We start from the raw sequence: 19059 nt of genomic DNA, 5'->3' as shown, positions 1-19059 counted from the left end.
GCATTTAGATACCTGTTCTTCAATCATTTGGCTTCAGGTTCTTATAATTAAAGCACTGACCTATCCATTGCAATGTTCAAGGCTCAGCAAAAAGTAAATAATTGATCTGCATGTGGGATGTGCTGAGTCAAAATGTATAAATTATAACCTAGACACACAGTTTAATTTCCCATTGAAATTCTCATTAAATATTTGCCTCAACTTTTGAAATTCTAATTTCTTAGGTATATTAGCATGCCTTTATTTGATTTTTAAAAGGTATCAAATTTGAAATCTCATAAACTGGCAGCTTCCAAGTGCCAACTACCATTCTATCAGTTCTCAAATATATGTTTTTGTTTTTCAGATGTAGTGCCAGCCACTGGGTTGTGATGGAGCAAGAAGGACAACAGGGCTGGATAAGATAAGGACATATAGGGGGCACCTACTATTACCATGGTGAATGTGCCTGGTAGTAAATTGGAAGCTTGTACATGTGCTTAGTGGCTGGCACTGAGAGCTCAAGGGATAAGAAAAAAGGCAGAAGGAGAGGTGCATATTCCTATCCTTGCTAGGCCATATGGGCACTTCCCCATCTGTCCCTCCCAATCTAAAAAAAACAGGTAAAAAGATTATAATCTAAAAGGTGAAGAAATGTGAGATATTTGACACAGCAACATTAATTCCACTAGCCTGAATCCTGCTATTATTTCTGACTAGAGTAAATCCATTGAATCAATGGATTTTTGTTGTTGTGTACCTTCAAATTGTTTCCAACATATGTCGCCCCTAAGGAGAACCTATCATGGGGCTTTCTTGGCAAGATTTTTTTAGAATAGGTTTGCCATTGCTTTCCCCTGGGGCTGAGAGCATGTGACTTTCCCAAGGTCACCCAGTAAGTTTCATGGATTTACCTATGTGTTATTAACTTATCTTTGCCTTCCTCTCAGGCTGAGAGTGTGACTTGCCCAAGGTCACCCAGTGGATTTCCATGGCCATGCAGAGATTCAAACTCTGGTCTCCCAGTGTCCTAGTCAGACACTCAAATACACCAACACTCACTGGAGAGCCAGTGTGGTTTCAGCAGTGGCCAGGTGTGCATTTGCACAGTTAAAACTAGTGTGCCAGATGCGCTCATCTCTTGAGATGTCATACAGTGGTGCCTCGGGTTACGAAATTAATTCGTTCCGCGGCCGCTTTCGTAACCCGAAAAGCCTTCGTAAGCCGAAAACCCATAGGCGCTAATGGGGAAAAGCTGCGATTTCGTGTGAAATAGCGCCGAAAAGCACCAAAATTTTTTTCGTAACCCGAAAAAACATTCGTAACCCGGAACAATTATTTCCTATGGGATTTTTTCGTATCCCGGAAATTTCGTAACCTGGGTATTTCGTATCCCGAGGAACCACTGTATTTGGCTACAGTGATACATGCCTTGATTGCATCTTGTTTGGACTACTGTAATACACTCTGTGTACAACTGCCTTTGGAAACTGTTCGGAAACTTTAATGGGGCCAGAATGCTGACCAATGCCAATTATAGGGAGCATATAACTCTCTTGTTGAAACAGCTTTACTGGCTACCGGTTTGTTTCTGGGCACAATTCAAAATTTTGGTTATGACCTATAAAGCCCTATATGTCTTAGGTTCAGATTATTTGAAGAACAGTATCTTTCCATATGAACCTGCCAAAACACTAAGAACTTTGAGGGAAGGCTTTCTTTCAGTCCTGCCAAGATCACAGGCTCCCTTGGTAAGGACATGAGAGAGAGCCTTCTTGGTGGCTGCTCCCACCCTCCGGAACCCTCTTCCACAGGAGGCTAGGTGGGCCCCCCTTCCTGCTTGCTTTTTGTTGGTAAGCTAAGATATTTTTATTTAAACAGGCATTTATATGTCATTATACCAGGATGGATTTTGTGGGGGTGGCTTTTATGGTTATGCCTTTTAGCTTATGTATATTTTATGTGGTTTAATGCTCTTTTTAGATGATTGTAACTGTTTTGAATTTTGAAACTTGCCATGAAATCCCTATGATAGGTTCATCTTAGGGTTGCCATAAATCAGAAATTACTTGAAGGCACACAACAAACAAACAAACAAACAAACAAACAAAAATAAACAAATAAGAAAGGTGTTATTTTCTTGAAGACAGTGATTCTGTATTGGATTTTCAAGGTTTTTGTAGGTTTTATACACTTCTTCCTTTTCTTCCTGCTCAGCCCCTCCATCTGTTATTATTTCTCCTTGGTTTGTTGTTTCTTTTTATCCATTTTCCACTTCACACAAGAATAGTCATTAACACTTGTTATCAATGTTGTCATTAACACTTATTATCCTGTGTAGCCTCACCCAGGACAGAAACTCTAGTATGGATCTTAAGGGAAGTTACTTTTCCTTTTGCTAATAGAGTTGAAATTTTACAACTCTTTTCTCCCAGATACCACATGGCCCAAGAGAGGAGTGGTCTCTGCCTGCATTGATACCCCACCAGACCATCTTAACTGACAACAGCAAAAGTGACATCTTGACAAAATGTAGGCCCGTGACCCTAACATTTTCATTTTTTTCTTCTTCTGTATTATTTTACACCTTTGCCTGATGAAGAAGCTGGTGGAGCCTCAAAAGCTTGCATAATGTATTTTGTGCATTTTTGGTTGGTCCAATAAAGCTATCTCTGTTTTGTGGCTTTTTGATGCTATCACAACTTGTTGGCCTTGTTGCTGTCATGTCCTGTCAAGTTGGCTTTGAGTTAAGCTGATCCTATTAACAGAGGTCCAAAATGCACTGCAGAAAAAATCCATCTTGAGACCACTTTAACTGCCTTGACTCAATGCTAGCGAATTCTGGAAACTGTAGTTTTGCAAGACATTTAGCCTTCTTTGTCAGAGAGATCTGGTGCCACAATAAACTACAATTCCCAGGATTCCCTAGGACTGAGCTAGGACAGATAAAGTGGTCTCAGACTGGATTATTTCTCCAAGATATCCTATTGTTAACAGCACTGCTCAGACCTTGAAAACTCAGGGTAGTGGCTTCTTCTTTCCCTTCTCCCTTTTTTACTTCCCATTGGTCAGCATCCTGTTTGTGACATATACTGGCATATATTGTGTTTTGGGACAGTGCACAACAGTTATATCCTTCTGATGGTGATGTAAGCAGAGCTGCATACATAAGCATTGATCATGCTTTTGCATGTGAGCATTACTAAAGTACATTGGGCAGTGTGTGAATGTGCATTGCCTCTATGCCTTTGCACATTGGGCACTGCGATTACACAATGGATTGTCAGGCATGCACACTGATGATTGAGCCACATATTTTTGTTACCTTGGTATTCAGTATCAGAGTGGCATAATATAACTCCACTAGCAGATATGTTCACTATGTTGAAGCAATATAAGATATTAGCCATTATCAAATGTTGTCTCATGCAATATATGAAGTACAATAGCCTCAGTGGAGTTATATTAGCTTCTAGTGTGTTTTTAGGCTGCTTTTGCTCTTGGAGATATTTGTCTTTTTGGTGGGAGAACTGTATGTGTATTGTGTGCACAGAGGTTAGGTTCTGAAACTGTATTTATACCTTAAAACTAGCCTAGGTGATGGTCTATCTGGCCAGGTAACAAAGACTGAATGACCTGTCCAGGAATTAGCAATGAGATTCTGGACTGGTTGATGGTTTTAACAATGACAGTGATTAGATCTGGATATCCCTGAGATGGGTGAATGGAGACCTGTGTGGTTTTTATATTATAGCCAGAAAAGGTGACTGAGAAATTCAATTTAATATGAAAGATACTGAACAGAATTTCTTGAGATAGATACACTCATCCCTCTACATTTGCGGCTTTGACTTTTGCGGATTCGATTATTCATGGATTTTATTCATATGTTCTCTCTAGGAATATTTAGGTTCTCCAGCGCAACTCTATGGTAAACTTTAACTAAAAGTCCCACTGAAGGACCCAGTGATTCCTAGAGAGAACACGCCACTTGGCATTTGTAGCTCTTCCAGCGCAATTCTGTGGTCAATATCTGGCAGCTGTTGACCACAGAGTTGCACTGGAGGACCTAGAGATTCCCAGAGAGGTGTTCCCTCAAGTAAAAACATAGTGTTTTTGTTATTTGTGTTTTTCCACATTCATGGGGGACCTGTGCACCTAATCCCAGCAAATGTGGAGGGACGAATGTAGATAGATAGATAGATAGACAGACAGATAGATAGGGGGAAAAAACCCCACAGAGAGACTTGGGTTGAATGCAGCACAACTTTATTTATGATGCTGAAAAATTGCTTTCTCCTTTACTCCAGTGGAGTACATGCATGTGTACTTGGTGGCTGTTTTCTTCATGCCCAGTTGCAGCAGGAACAGCTTGAGTCGAATACAAGGCCACTCTGACAGTATTGGAGGTAGGTCTGTCCATTCACACAGTGGTAGAAAGCATTCTTATTGGTAGGATCTGAGTAGAGGCCACTGGATTTGCCATTGCAGAAGTTGCCACCACTGCTGCCACCACTGCCACCTGAGCTCCCACTGCCACCAGAAGATGGGGCTGCAGTTGGAGCCTGGGCAGGCTGACCATTAGCATTGGTCCCAAGGGTTGTTGTTGGCACCTTGCAGTCTGGAAGAAAGAAGAAAATATAGTTAGAACATTTCCTTTCTCATAAGGATTATGCTTTCCTGAGAGGACCCAAGCCTCACCACCTGGTACAAGACTGTGGTTGTATCTGCATTGAGCCATGGTAGTTAAAGTTATGTCAACCAGGATTATTTCTGCAGTGTGGATGCAGCTCCAGAAATGGCAAAGACTGGTGACCCTCATGTCAGAAAGTCAGTGGATTCACTTTGGTATTTGGGATGTATCCACACTACACAATTGTAGCAGTCTGACATCACTTACCTCACATGGCTGCTTCATATGGAATTGCTATGCTCTGGTGCCACAATAAACTACAATTACCAGAATTCTATAGCATTGGGCCATGGTGTCAAAGTGGATTGTAAAGTAGTGTCAAACTGGATTGTTTCTGCAGGATGGATGCACCTCTAGAAATCAGTGCTTGAAGTAGTAGTTTGTTGGAATATTCTGCAGGGAGGCTCACAGTAATGAGAATGTAAGAAAATGAGAAAATGGATAGTGGGGGTTATCATTCTTGGCAAAGCAGAAGGTGCAAACCCAGAGAAAAATGAATTGCAGCAAAGAATTAAGTGGCAAGAGACAAGCATTAATTACATCTATGCTTGAGCTGAATTTAAAATTAGTGGGATTTATGGAAAACTAATAACATTCTGACATGTGCTGAGTGGTTAGAGATGATTGGCTCATTTAGACAAGTTAACAAATTTAATAAAAAGGAACCCAATGGAATACTTTCTGAAAATATGGAAACCTTTCATGGAGTCTATAAAATAAACAAGGGGAGTCATCAGTACTATGGAGTTTGATAGTAAGTAGAGCCAACCCAAGTTAAACTAAACATATATATATATATATATATATATATATGAAATATAAATTATTGGTAGTGATTAACTTTGATTAGTAAGAGAATGTAATGAAGATTCAAGGAGAAGATAAGAGATAGTTGTAAGTCATATTTAGAGAGAAGTGGGAAGTCTTTTCAATAGGAGAGAGGGAGACAGTAGGGGAGTTTGTTGTCCCAAACTAAATTTTGTGTGTGTGTTGTGTATATTTTGATGTATTTGTGTGCGTTTGTGTGTGTACATTTGACTCGCCCCTTTTTTTCTTTTACATGCCAAATAAAAATGTATTTAATTAAACTGTTGGGATTTCTCATACTAATGCTTAGGACCAATCTGAATGGGATATTTAGTGCATATTTAACATACAGGTTTATAAAAAAAAGTCAAATATCACTAGCAGGGGTGTGTGAGAAAATTAGTAGGATTGTAGCAGGTAGTTGTGAGGAAATGAACTCCTGATGAAAGTCTCCCATCTGAAACTAGTGTTTGTATTGGGATAAATTACCCCTTGATACAAAATTATCACAAAAGAAGTGCATCTGAAAGAGTAAAAATGTGCACAAGCTAGGAGGCTGGATATATTTCATTTATGTCATGAAGAGTCAGATATTCCATCTTTGTCAGATACTGTACTTTGCTTCATCTGGCCACCTGCAATGTGTTACTTACTTGGTGTGGTAATTCCCAGTGCAGATTTCAAGGAATTCATTAGAGGATATTTGCCTTCCCCACAGAATGCGCCAGTGAAATCATCCAAATCAATAGCCCATACCATGGCTCCACCAAAGTTGTTCTCCAGCAGCCACTGAGCCTGAAAGTTAAATAATAAAGTAGAATATTGTGAAAGATTCCAGAAAAAAATATCGGAGCTGTTGTTCTTCATACTAAGACAATGTGTTTCCCACCATCTAATCATAGCTGCAATTCCACCTGATCAGGAATCCAATCCAGAAATTAATGAGACAGAAGGATGGTTTCAAGTAGTCAATTGATGTTTACTGTATGTTGATACTATTGAGGTCAAACAAAGTCTGTTAAAAATGGCAAACACTAGTGGTTTTATTTATGATCAATTAGCACACAGACACATATACATACCCCGGCATGTGTGTGTATGTGATTAGAGAGGGAGGATGATGTGAATATATAGTTTTTGCCTTTGAAATTTTAAAATTGTTTTGATTATTATAAAGATTTAAAGTGAGTGGCTTTGTTTTTCAAGTTGTGTAATGAAGTTGTGTCGTGATACTCACAAATATTATTGTTCCAGAGACAAAATAATGTTTTGGCACACTGAGACCCCCAACCAAAAAATAAATCTGGCAACCTTCATGCAATTTTTCTCATTTCTAGAATGTTTGTGTGTGTGCAAAAGACATTTACAAAAAAGTAAGGGTATTTTTGCACAAAAAGTGCTGGGACGTCTGTACAATGCACATGATTTCCCCCTCCACAATATGTTTTTTGCTCAGACTCCACAACATTTTTTTGCAAATAAAAGAACCTCATGTAATCTCACCCATGTGGGGAACATTTTAAACATGAAATTCTTCCCTCTTGCATGCAAGAACACAATAAATGGATATTATCTCTGCTACTTGAGTACCATTTGATAGTGGAAGGATGGACAAAAGAAGTAATAAATAAATACATTCATACATACATACACCATGGGAGATCCCCCTCCCCAACATGTATCTGTGTATTCCCTTGTTGGCCCTACTGTAAATGTACACAAAAAACAGTGAATACAAATACCAGATGCTGTAGGCTACATTTTGGAGAAAGGAACTGGCAAAACTATCTCTAAGTAATCCTTGCCTAAGAAAAACATATGGAATTCATGGAGTCACCATAAGTCAGCAGGTGACTTGAAGGCATGTATATACATACACACACTATTAGTTCAGTCTTAAAAAGAACCCTTCCTTCATGGGAAGCAACCAATACTGGATGTTTTCATCTGTGGCAGCATGCTTAAATGGAAGTGAGAGGTGGGAGAGCTATTCTTTCAGATCTTCCATGTACACCAAAAAGCCTGTTTAGGAGGGCTGAGAAATAGCCTGCAACAGATTTTGGGGCAGCTCCAAGAACTGCATGGAAGAGGGAAGGAGAAGATGGGGAAGTTCTGTTGTGCTGGTGCTGTAATCCCTGGTGCTGGTGCTGTAGCCATGAGTAAAGACACAAAAGGGAGGCAAGAAAAAAGCTTACCTTGATGGCAAAACTCTTAGGGTTGTCATAGCCTATCCATTGATTTCCTTTATAGGCATAAGGCACTTTTTGGGGAGCATTCCATACTACAGTGGCACCATCCTTCAAGAAGGTACAGACCTATGGGGGGGGGGAATATACCTTGTTAAACCAATGAAAGAACACATATAAGATCTGGCTACATAAGGCTTGATAAACCTAATTGGATTATTGGTTTGTTGATCTTACCTCCCTTGTTAAAAATGGCAGGATGACCCTACTGTGGATGGCAAAGAACCATCAAACCACAAAGAATTTAAGAAGTGTATTAGAGGGGAAAAAGACATTCACAAACACACAAATCCTATCCAGCCATCAGCTAAAAGCAGCAACTTATATCAACATATCAAAAGTGGCTATTTTTCCTTCCTACCAGAGAATGCAAATAAGTATATTTTTAATTGAAAAATAAATACCCACCTTAAAAAAACCCTCAAACAATAGAGAAGAATTTGGAATTATAATGATAATTTCTAGGAGAAAACAGTATATAGAAAGTTAGTTAGAAAATACCAGAGGTTCAATATATTGCAACTATATATCTATATGGTCAGGATCTCAATATGAACAGGCATATGTTTAGGATCTTATTGACAAGAAAACCAGTTTTACCTCAAAATATGCCAGTGTTCCAGCTGCTTGAGTGTAGGCACCAGCTTGACCTGGTCCAGAAGTTGGGGCATCCAGGCCATGGTTCGAAGGGTTGCTGAGGGTGAAAGTGCGGGCATAGGCTCCAAATCCTACCATCAGTTTTTCAGCTGGTGCACCATTCTTTTTCCAGTAGTTCATAGCATAGTCCTGGAGGAAGGAACATGAGTGGAATGGTCAGAAAAATGCTCTAAACTACCTATTCACCAATTGAACAAATGTGTATGGCTGAAGGTCAAAAGAACCCCCAAATCTTTTGCTTTTGTATAGTCACTTACCACATTGAAATAAATATAGGAGCCCTGGTCTTCAGGCCCTGCATACAGAGGACTGTTTTCACCAGTGAAACCTTCCCAGGATCCTCTGAGATCATAGGTCATCACATTAATCAGGTCCATGTACCTGAGGAAGTCATGAACCAAAACAATAAAATATATTATCCTGGCAAATTCTTTTCTTATTCAATAGAAGAACTTTGAGTTTCATTCTAATATTTAAGCATTTAGTATGTTGACTTAACATTGCTGCTTCTCTCAGAGGAGAATCAGGGTTTTTCTCTTCTATTCCTCATTCGTATATAGTAATTTTTAAATTTATATGCTGTACAACTCACACTGACAAAACTAAGGAGCTCTCAGTTTATTTCATATCAGAGAGAGGAGAGCTGTGGCAAAAGTACCATGTTATAAAGTGCAATTGCTATAATAAGCCATCTTGTCCTAGTGTCTTTTTATATGTGAATAACCTCTTATTTCCAAAAGGCTAAAGTGCTGATGTACAACTTACTTAGACATCTGTGGGATCTGGTATGCAGTTTCAATGGTGCCCACACCAGCAGACACAGCTGCAGAGATCAACAGTCTGGGCTTGTTGGTTTGAGAAGCCTCCTGTTCAAAAGCTTCATACATCTCCTGTTATTGGAAGCAGTGAATTGTCACAAGAAGAAAAAACAGTGCCATCAAAACAATGGATGGATGGAATCCTGCTAATAATTATATTATTTTGCAGCTTTCACTATCATTTTTCCAAACCATGAATCTCTCCATTTTTATGGCATTTCTAGTAGGGGAGATTAAGGTTATTGGAATTGGGGAGAAATGAAAAAAAGAAATATCTTTAAAGACACAGGGTATTTATTTTACTTGTGCTGTTGATTCTGTTGCCTCAAGTCAACATGGCTTACGGCCAGTGCTAGCTGGGAAATGCTGTAAATTGTTCTTCCTCAAATGGAACTTTTATAAACCCTAGAAATAATCTGGTGCACAACTCACTCCATTGCTTGGAGACTATACCAGTCATCTAGAGAGCATATTATCAAAGCCAACCTGGAGCAAGACAGTGAAAAGTTGTTGGGTATCAGCAGGGCTGCCACGGTTGCCAGGGTACTCCCAGTCAATATCCAACCCATCAAAGCCATATTTGCGTAAGAAGGAGATGGCAGACTGAATAAAGGTCTGGCGGTTCTGAGCACTGGAAACCATGTTAGAAAACCTATGTGGTAAAGCAAAGTGGAGACTCAGAAATGATGAAATGAGTGGTTTACAGATTTTCTACTACTTCGTGATCCACTCTAGGGCTGCAGCCCTCCAGATGTTGTTGGACCACAACTCCCCAAATTCCCCATAATTGGCTATGTTGTCTAGGGCTGATGGAAGCCAAAGTCTGACAACATCTGGAGAGACATATATATGACATATATGAAATATATCTATCTCCTGTTTATATATAGAGAGATAAATAGAAAGATAAATATAGATATAGATATAGTTATATTTTGAAGCATGATCCATTCAAGGGTGTAAAAGAGATTGAAACTTGCTTTGGTTGATGCATAAATTATAGGACATGGAAAGATGACAAGTTTAGAGAATATGCTAAATGGGAAGGCATTTAGAATGCTTGTAAAAGAAAATCTTACTTTTGGGTACCAAAGTTCCAGCCTCCAACAGAGAGCAAGGTTTTTAGATCAGGATTGCTGTGGGGAGAAAATTTGATATGTCATTAAAAACTCTGAGTCATCTATAAACTGCCATGTGTGACTGATCTATTTTTATGAAATAATGAAAATGTCTGTCCTAAAAGTATTTTTAGGCTTTTAGCTAAAAGTGACAAATACTAAAGGAGGTCTGATATAATTTCAGAGTTGCACAATAGGGCAGAAATTAGAGGAACAACCATACCTCTTGCAAATTTTTTAGAATATTTTAAAAAGGTGTCCTCTCAAGAATGAAACTATGTATATAAGCCTACCTGAAAGTGACTTTGATTTCATATACTTCTTGTATCACATATGTTTCAGTGCTCTTAATGTGTGATGAAAACCAAAGCATATTAAAACAGAATGGAAAATCCATAAAAAAAATCAGATGGGCCTAAGTCACGATCAGATGAGAATTTTTACTATTAATTTTATTATTGTATTGTGGGAGGGTTAGGGTTTTTGTTTGAATTATTATTGTTGATTATAATTGTATTGCTTATTGGTATTGATGACTGTATTTTATCTGGTTGTAATCCTGCCTCGATCTGCAGGGAGAGGTGGGAAATATAAATTATTATTATTATTATTATTATTATTATTATTATTATTATTATGTCTCATGAAAATCATTCAGATTTTAACATACAGTTAAAACAACACCCATTGTTTTCAGGGCTACTTAAGAAATGCCCAGTGTTCTCTGGACTTTGGCATTGTTTTCAATATCGCATCTAAATGCACAGAATATTCTTACTAGCTTTTGAGTCCATTGATGCCATCATAGAGAGCCACATCATTCGGTTCAATGGTCTGGATCTGGTTGTTAGTCATGCCAGCAAATGCATAGATGACGTGAGTACATAGGCATGGGTCAAGATCTTCAGGCATGTAACGCGCAATTCCAGGTCTGTACTGGCACCAGTTGGTGAAATAACAGACAATATTGGTAGATGCACCTGCATATGAGGAGGTATAACGTCAGTCAACACAAGCTTGTAATGAACTAGTGTTGAGAAAAGAAGCTGTTAGGTGTTATTTTTTTTCTTTTGGAATATAATAAAAAGGGGGATTAGGCTAGAACTTACCCAGCTGCAGGTGCAGCAGGAAAGCCAGACCTGTGGGGGGAAAAATCCATTATGAGTCATAAATAAATAAATAAACAAATGTCTTCATTCTGCAGTCATCCAAACTAGAAACAATGGATTGACTTTGTCACAGAAGTAAACTGTTCTTTTGGAGAAAAGAATTTTTAGTAATCCAGTTCAGGTGTATAATGTTTTGCTATAGATCGCTTCAGTGTTTGAAATTATCCATGGATTGCCTTAATTTATCATAATAGTTATTGCTGTGATTAACAGATTGCTGGTAGAAGTTGCCTGGCAGAATCTATCATCTCATCTCTTCCATTGGCCTAAATTAAAATGTGTACACTGTAATAAGCCCAAACTATTATCTTTGCTATGTAAGAGCAACGTGTGGCTATTCCATTTGTTGAAGGACTGTCAATTAAGAGACATTTTGCAGCAATTCCACATTGATGTGGAAAGAAGAACAGAGGAAACAGTGAGAAGGCATCATTTGAACAAAGTAAGGAGTTTATCAGACAAGGGAAATTGGAGGTATAATCCAATGGCAATCTGAACGCAATCATGGGGTTTAACGTTATTGCGTGATAACTCACTACATTCAAATTCAGGCAATGGGAAGTCAGTCCGAACGCAATCAAGTGGTTTCATGTTATTGTGTGATAGAATGCCACATGCAAATTCAGGCCATGGCATGCTATTTTCTGGCAATGGGAAGCTGGTTCAAATGCAATGTGCATTCACGTAATTGCACTAAACTAGCGACTTTAAGTGAATGCGTTCTGGTGCCACTTTCTTTTCATTCGAATTTAAGAGAAATTCCTCCCGTTTGATAAACTCCTAGGACAACGTGATGAAAACCTTGCCTGGAATGACACACAGATTTTAGAGACATTATCATTGGAGACCCATTGTAGTCAAGTAACATTTAGAATTATTTTTAGAATAAAAATATTTAGAATTTTTTTTTTTAAATGAGAGAATCTGAGATCCACCTAGCTTATAATAGAAGTGACAGGACAACATATGGACAGAGGGAAGTCCAAGAAGTTCTTGTCACAGCATAGATGAACCCTTCATACTCACCAGTCAGAAGGAGTAGTTTGCCCATTTTGGTACCTGTGTACTACTTTGATTCACTCTTTATTTCCCTTTTATAAGTTTCCTTCTAAGCCCACCTCCTGCTTAAGAAGTGTGACTTCAAATGCCCTCATCCCAAAAGTTAAATAGAAAGTTAATATGTAGACAAAATTAAAATAGATATCTCCTCTGGCAGCCATCTTCACCTTGAAATATGATCTTCATACCTTCCTAGTCTTCTGAAGTTTGGGACTAACAGGCACATGTAGACCCCCTCCCCCATGATTTAGGCACCCCAGCTCCTAAATCAATGTTATACTCTCCCACTTGAAATTTACCAGAGATATTGGGCATTAGATAAGGAAGACAAACATAAGGTGTTTAATTATGTAATTACAGGGGTGGAACTGTATCTTATAATGACAGGGAAAAAATGACATTGGAAGCAAATGTATGGATATGTGAGCCAAAACTGGGAAATGAGAGATAACAGCTATTTAGAAAAGATATTAATAATCTGTTCAAGTCAATTTGCTTTCTCATTCTCCTTCTTGATATACTATTTAAGTTTGTGACAACCAATTTAAGGAATTAATAGAATGATTTTGAGGCAATGATGGATGCTGAACTCCCACTGTGAATTAGGGGTGACCTCCCATAGACACATACTGCTTTATCACACTAGCAGGCAAACGGGATTTAAATGAGACTTAAACTAGAGAAAACCAGGAAATGTTGTATGATAAACTTCAGGCATTTCCTGGTTTTCTCTGCTGGTGGGATAAAACAGATAGAATCATAGAGTTGGAAGGGGCCTCAAAGGCCATCATATAGTCCAACCTCCTGCTCAATACAGGATCTTCAGCTAAAGTATCCTCAGCAGATCGCTGTCCAGCCTCTTTTTGAAGACATCCAGAGGAGACTTCACCACCTTTGTAGTCAACTGGTTCCATTGCTGAACCACTTTTACTGTCAAGAAGTTCCTTCTAATGTTCAATCAAAATCTGCTCTCCTATAACTTCAAACCATTAGAGCTGGTCCTCCAGGGCAGCAGAGAACAGGCCTCCCGCCTCTTCTCTGTAGTGCCATCATGTCAGCCTTCCGTCTTCTCTTTACCAAACTAAACATAACTCCTTCAACCTTTCTTTATATATTTTCTTCTCCGTACCTCTTTTTATCCTTGTTGCCCTTTTCTGAACCTGCTCCAGCTTGTTCATATCCATTTTTGAAACCCAGACCTGAATGCAGTACTCCAGATGAGGCCTAACCAATGTAGAATATAGTGCAGGAGTCGGCAATCTATGGCCTGCGGGTCGCATGCGGGTCGCAGCATCTGCTCGGTCCTGTTGCTGATTTGCCGCCGTCAAAGGCCCCGCAAGGCCTTTGGCCTCTCGCGGAAGTGTGTGGGGCCTTTGGCAGCGGGCAAGGGGGGGCGAAGGCCCTGTGCGCAGGCGCGTGGGGCCTCGGGCCTCTCGTGCAGGCGTGCGGGGAGGAGGAGGGAGGAAGGAAGGAAGAGGAGGAGGAGGGAGGAAGGAAGGAAGGAGCAGGAGGAGGAGGGAGGAAGGCGGAGGAAGAAGAGGAGAAGGAAGAAGAAGAAGAAGAGGAGCAGGAGGAGGAGAATGGTGATGGTGATATTGATATGAGCCAGCTTCAGAGGCACGGTCAATGTAAGTTGCTATGATTTTTACAAACTCATGCGCAGTAAAGAAAAACCACAGTTCCTTGACCAAGTACACACTTCTGAGAAGTACATTTGAACCCGAGGGCAAATCACTTCTTGTGAGACCACCTTGACATGTTAAATATGCATAACCATGTGAACCCATGTTCAGTGTGAAACCCAAAGAGTTTGGTTATGCAATAAGCCTCTGAAATATGCAAGAGATTGCCATGTTAAGTAAAGCCATGTTCAATGCTGAAATGTGCTGTTTGGAATGGGAGGAGGGGGGTTGGCCAGAAAGGGAAGTACATTTCTGCCATCTGTCTAGGAATAATGCCTAAGAAACATGCATTTATATTAACATTTTAAAAAAATCATCAATTTTTTTGGCATGTCCTCCATTTTAGAAAAATGTGTCCTACATTTGAAAATGTTGTCCTATATTATTTATTTATTTATTTATTTATTTATTTATTTATTGCCCCCTCCCCCGTTGTCTTGGGGACACCAACCTGGCCCCCGGCTTAAAAAGGTTGCCTACCCCTGATATAGTGGGACTATTATTTCTCTTGATTTGGAAACTATGCTTCTATTAATGCAAGCTAAAATAGCATTCACCTTTTCTGCTGCAGCTCATGTTCAATTTATATTCAGCAATAATCCCAAGGTCCTTTTAGCTGATCCTGGCCCCATCCAATACCAGTGGATTTGGTTTTTGTAGTTTTGTGGTCTAAATGCAGAATTTTGAAGTTGTTTCTATTGCATTTTCATTTCAATAATTTCTACCCAAGTTTCTTGTTTATCTAGGTCCTTCTGAATTCTGTTCCTTTCTTTAAGTGTGCTAGATTCCTTCCAGCCTGACATCAAAGTCACTGATAAAAATGTTGAACAATAATGGCTCTAGTATAGAATGTGAGGCACTCCACTCTAGACCTCCTTGAAATTTGAAGTGCAGCCTTTGATGATGATTCATTGCGTATGGTTTTCTAACCAGTTATGGATCCATCTGACAGAATTCCCATCTATGCCACATTAATCAGCTTGCAAATCAAAACATTATGGGGGACGTTGTCAAATGCTTTGCTGAAATTCAGATAAATTACATCTATGGCATCCCCACTAACTAATAAACTAGTGACCCATTTGAAAGACTAGTTTAGCAGGATTTGTTCTTGACTAACCCATGTTGTCTCCTACTGATCCCTACATTTTCATCAAGATACTTGCAGGGAGACTTTTGTATAATCTCTTCTAACATTTTTCCTGATATTGAGGTTGGGCTGACTAGTCTGTAGTTTCTTTATTTTTTGCCTATTGTGAAATTTAGCCGTATCAGCCCAATTATTCCAGGGCTGCCTCAGCATCACCTCTGGCTAGGCAAGCACCTGTGCTCTCTGGCAGTCACTATTGCCACTCTGTACATGTACACACATTGTAATTACTTTGAGTGAATCTATTTCTTGGTATCATTTTTTCTAGATCCTAAGCAGAATTTGAATTAAAAAAATGTGAGTAAAACTCACATAGAATGTAGGTAAAATACAAATAAAGGAAAAATTTTGTACAATTTCTGAATGTTTTATGACAAATATATACTACTTTTAATTAAAAGATTTAATACTGGTTTTCTATTTTTTTTTAAAGCCTGGAAATAGTTTCCAATAATCGGTTTTCAAGTGGAGCTCTGGTTTGTGAAAGCTTTAAAACGACTGCAGTTATCATATTCTTTAGCCTAATCCTATTTTCTCTTCTCTCCCAAAGAAAAATGATACATTTTATCATGTACCCAGGATTCCAAAGGTCAAATTGTTGTTGTTTTTTTTTTTTGTTAGGTTTTATTGTAGGTTACTGCAGTTTTTCCTCTCTATATGCCTTCTTTGTTGGAATCTCCCATCATCTTTGTCATTCCTTGATAGATGCTATGATTGTCCAGAATATATAAAGCAAGTTATTTTTAAACTGAGATCTCTCTTAAAACCACACTCTGTTATGGCTGAAATGACACACTGAGGAGGTGAAGTATAACTTTATGCTCACAGAGTTAGTAAGCAGTTTTTAGTTCTCCTTAAGAAATGGAAATGTTGCACAACTGAATATATAATTAGATAGGCATGTACAACACATACCCATGCTTAATGTGCTTGCACAGATATTGCACATCAATGTGCAAGGTGCATGCACAGCTACACTCAATGCACAGCCATGTGCAACTCTGCTTTGGAAACTGAATATGGCCACAATGGACAAAAATATCCAGCCACTTCTGTAAAGGAACTTACAAATTCTTCTCACATCTGTACACAGTGATGGGGAATCCTGCTTGGAGAATTCTAACTTTGTGTTCAGCTGTATTTCTTTACATTTTAGGATCTTGTCTAGTTCTTTCATAGCTGTCCTTCACATTCCTAGTCTTCTTTTGATTTCTTGACTGTAGTCTCTGTTTTGATCAATGTTTCATCCAAGGTATGGGAAATCTTTAACTACATTTTTAAACAAAATATTCCTTTTTACCACATCAAATAGCACTAGCCCTGTGGGGCTTTCCAGTTAGGAAAACTGGTTTTGTATCACTCAGAGCAAAGACCTTGGTTTTATGTCTCATATGTATGGTGCCTGATTAGTTGGCATTATGTGATGATTCTGCTGTTTAAGCATTTTGTTAGAACCGCTTTCTTACCTCTTTCCAGTGTCTGTCTGTTTTGATTTTGTTATATGAACTTCCTCTGAGTATTTAAGATCATCAACATGGGTTTGCTCTGTACCCAACAGGTTGGCTGAACTACACATTATCTTGTTACCATTTTTGTTGGATTTATCTTGGGGTTAAATGTAAAACTCTCACTGTGGAGCTTTTTTTTTTTAAAGCATTTGTAGGGTAAGTTTTAGGTGTTGCTGTTAACTGCCTTCAAGTCGATTTCAACTCATGGTGACTCCATGAGTGAGACATCTCCAGGCCTCACTATCTTCATCTGCTCTGTTTAGGCCCTGCAGGCTCAGAGCTGTGGCCTCCTTGATTGTCTAACCATCTAGTATGCAACCTTCTTTCTGCTGTCCTCCACCTCTCCTTGCATTATTGACTTTTCCAGTGAGTTGTGTCTTCTCATTATGTCACCAAAGTATGACAGGATAATGGCATGTAGGAAATCTAACTATTTGATCTAGAACTGCACCGACGTCCTCCTCTCTAGAAGTTTTTTTCATATAAAAACTTGCTATGATCTACATAGGGAAATAATTAGGGCTTTATCACACCAGCTTGTTGTCTTGCAGCAATCACATCATTTAAGCATGTGGAATCATACCAGCATGGAAACAATTACTATCACACCTTCACTGCAGTAATGCTATGAGGCCAATTTGGTGATGCATGCTTCTGCAATCATTCTTCTCCACTTCTCTGCTCAGTCCCTCACCACAAAACATACATGCATAAATGTAATTTCCCAGTCAAGGAAACAAAACCCATTTCAAAAAGGCATTGAAACCATTAGGTATATATTTAAAAACCAATACATGCAGCCTAATATCTAGCGTGTGATCACAATGAAACATCTTCAATAATAATAATAATAATAATAATAATAATAATAAACCAAACCCAGAAACCCAGACAAAAGAATGCAGCAGCACAGGAAGTGGTAGGAGGAATTAATGCCTTCAGTCCATTACACCGAATGAGTAAGGATAGAACCATATTAATCACAGAATCACACAAAATTAACCATAGTTGTCTGTTTTATAGCATTTAAGAAACATGGAACCGTCATCATGCTTCCAATATGGCAATTTGGTTATTTCTATTCATTTCCTACAATACAAACATAAAGATTCCTTGTATCCTGAAGGTTCTCTTAATATTCAAGATTATTATTTTACAGAAATGGGCTCTTCTTTATCCAGCTCTTTTTTTACAGCTCCAAGAAGAGGGTATTTTCCCTCATTGCAGAAAGAACCTGAAAAATCATCTAGGTCAAGTGCCCAAATCATAATGCCTCCCAAATGGTTATTTTTCATGTACTGAACCTGAAAAAGAGAGAAAGGAGTTAACAAAAACTAGAAGCACAACAGTTCGTAATAGATAAGATATTGCACAAAGCTTGTGCTGTCACTAACAGAGCTTTAAAATATTATCATTGGTGGCTATGGGCCACCATGGAAGGGGACCCAAAGCAGCTCACAGACAGAAGATTCATTTTAGGGTTACCATAAGTCAGAAGTGACTTGAAGGCGCACAATAACAAAAAGAGTTACATCAGTAACCCTCTACAAAGTCCTACTCTGCCACCTAATTGTGGTGTGGATATGAGATGACCCTGGCCTTTTGAAGGCTATGCAGGCAGACTCAACCTTTGGCAGATCAAGCTTCAAGTATGAACCTGGTGTTGGACTAATGCCCACCATCTGAAGACCGGTCTAGCTAAGTACAGAGAGGCTTGCCACCAGAATGTGACAAACTGGCCACAGCAACTGTGATCAGAATGAATGTATATTTTTCATCAGTGGACAGATTATTTGTGCTGATGAAAACACATATCTTTAAGGTATATATAAAAAATGTACTAGGTGCAGACCAAATAAGAGACTTTGATGCCAAGATCTTTTCTTAAGTTTTGCCACCAGGGACCAGCCAGTGCTGTGCACTGGTGCAGTGTAGAGGGGATAAATCAGCTCATTCAGGCAATGTTCTGATCACCACTGATGGTGCTATATAGTACAGGGTCCTTTTCTAGTTTGCATATTCTCTCATTGGTGCAAACTGACATGCAAGATTAGTGGCCAGTGGTGCTTTTCACATAATGATGCAGCATGTCTATATCAGGGGTAGGCAACCTTTTTGAGCCGGGGGCCGGGTTGGTGTCCCTCAGACAACCGGGGGGCCGAAGCCGGGGGGG

General features: G+C 39.0%; 1 protein-coding gene across 2 annotated transcripts in view; it reads right to left on the bottom strand.

Annotated features, from left to right (window-relative positions):
- Positions 1-4268: 4268 nt before the first annotated feature.
- LOC121928692 (acidic mammalian chitinase-like) overlaps positions 4269-19059 on the bottom strand; it is a 37659-nt gene continuing 22868 nt past the window's right edge. The window contains exons 4-11 of one of the 2 annotated variants that reach the window (XM_042463764.1): positions 10280-10336; positions 9687-9852; positions 9148-9272; positions 8640-8763; positions 8326-8511; positions 7675-7794; positions 6133-6274; positions 4269-4600 (exon numbers count right to left, since the gene is read on the bottom strand). In XM_042463764.1, coding sequence (XP_042319698.1) covers positions 4326-4600; positions 6133-6274; positions 7675-7794; positions 8326-8511; positions 8640-8763; positions 9148-9272; positions 9687-9852; positions 10280-10336 — 1195 coding nt within the window. In that variant the 3' untranslated portion in view covers positions 4269-4325. Of the gene's footprint in view, positions 4601-6132; positions 6275-7674; positions 7795-8325; positions 8512-8639; positions 8764-9147; positions 9273-9686; positions 9853-10279; positions 10337-17645; positions 18191-19059 lie in introns of those variants that run through there. The other variant, XM_042463765.1, reaches the window with a different exon arrangement.

The sequence above is a fragment of the Sceloporus undulatus genome, chromosome 4 (assembly GCF_019175285.1).
Source record: "Sceloporus undulatus isolate JIND9_A2432 ecotype Alabama chromosome 4, SceUnd_v1.1, whole genome shotgun sequence".
Taxonomy (NCBI): Eukaryota; Metazoa; Chordata; class Lepidosauria; order Squamata; family Phrynosomatidae; genus Sceloporus; species Sceloporus undulatus.
Note: the sequence above shows the minus strand (reverse complement) of the source record. Positions and strands in the feature narration are given on the sequence as shown.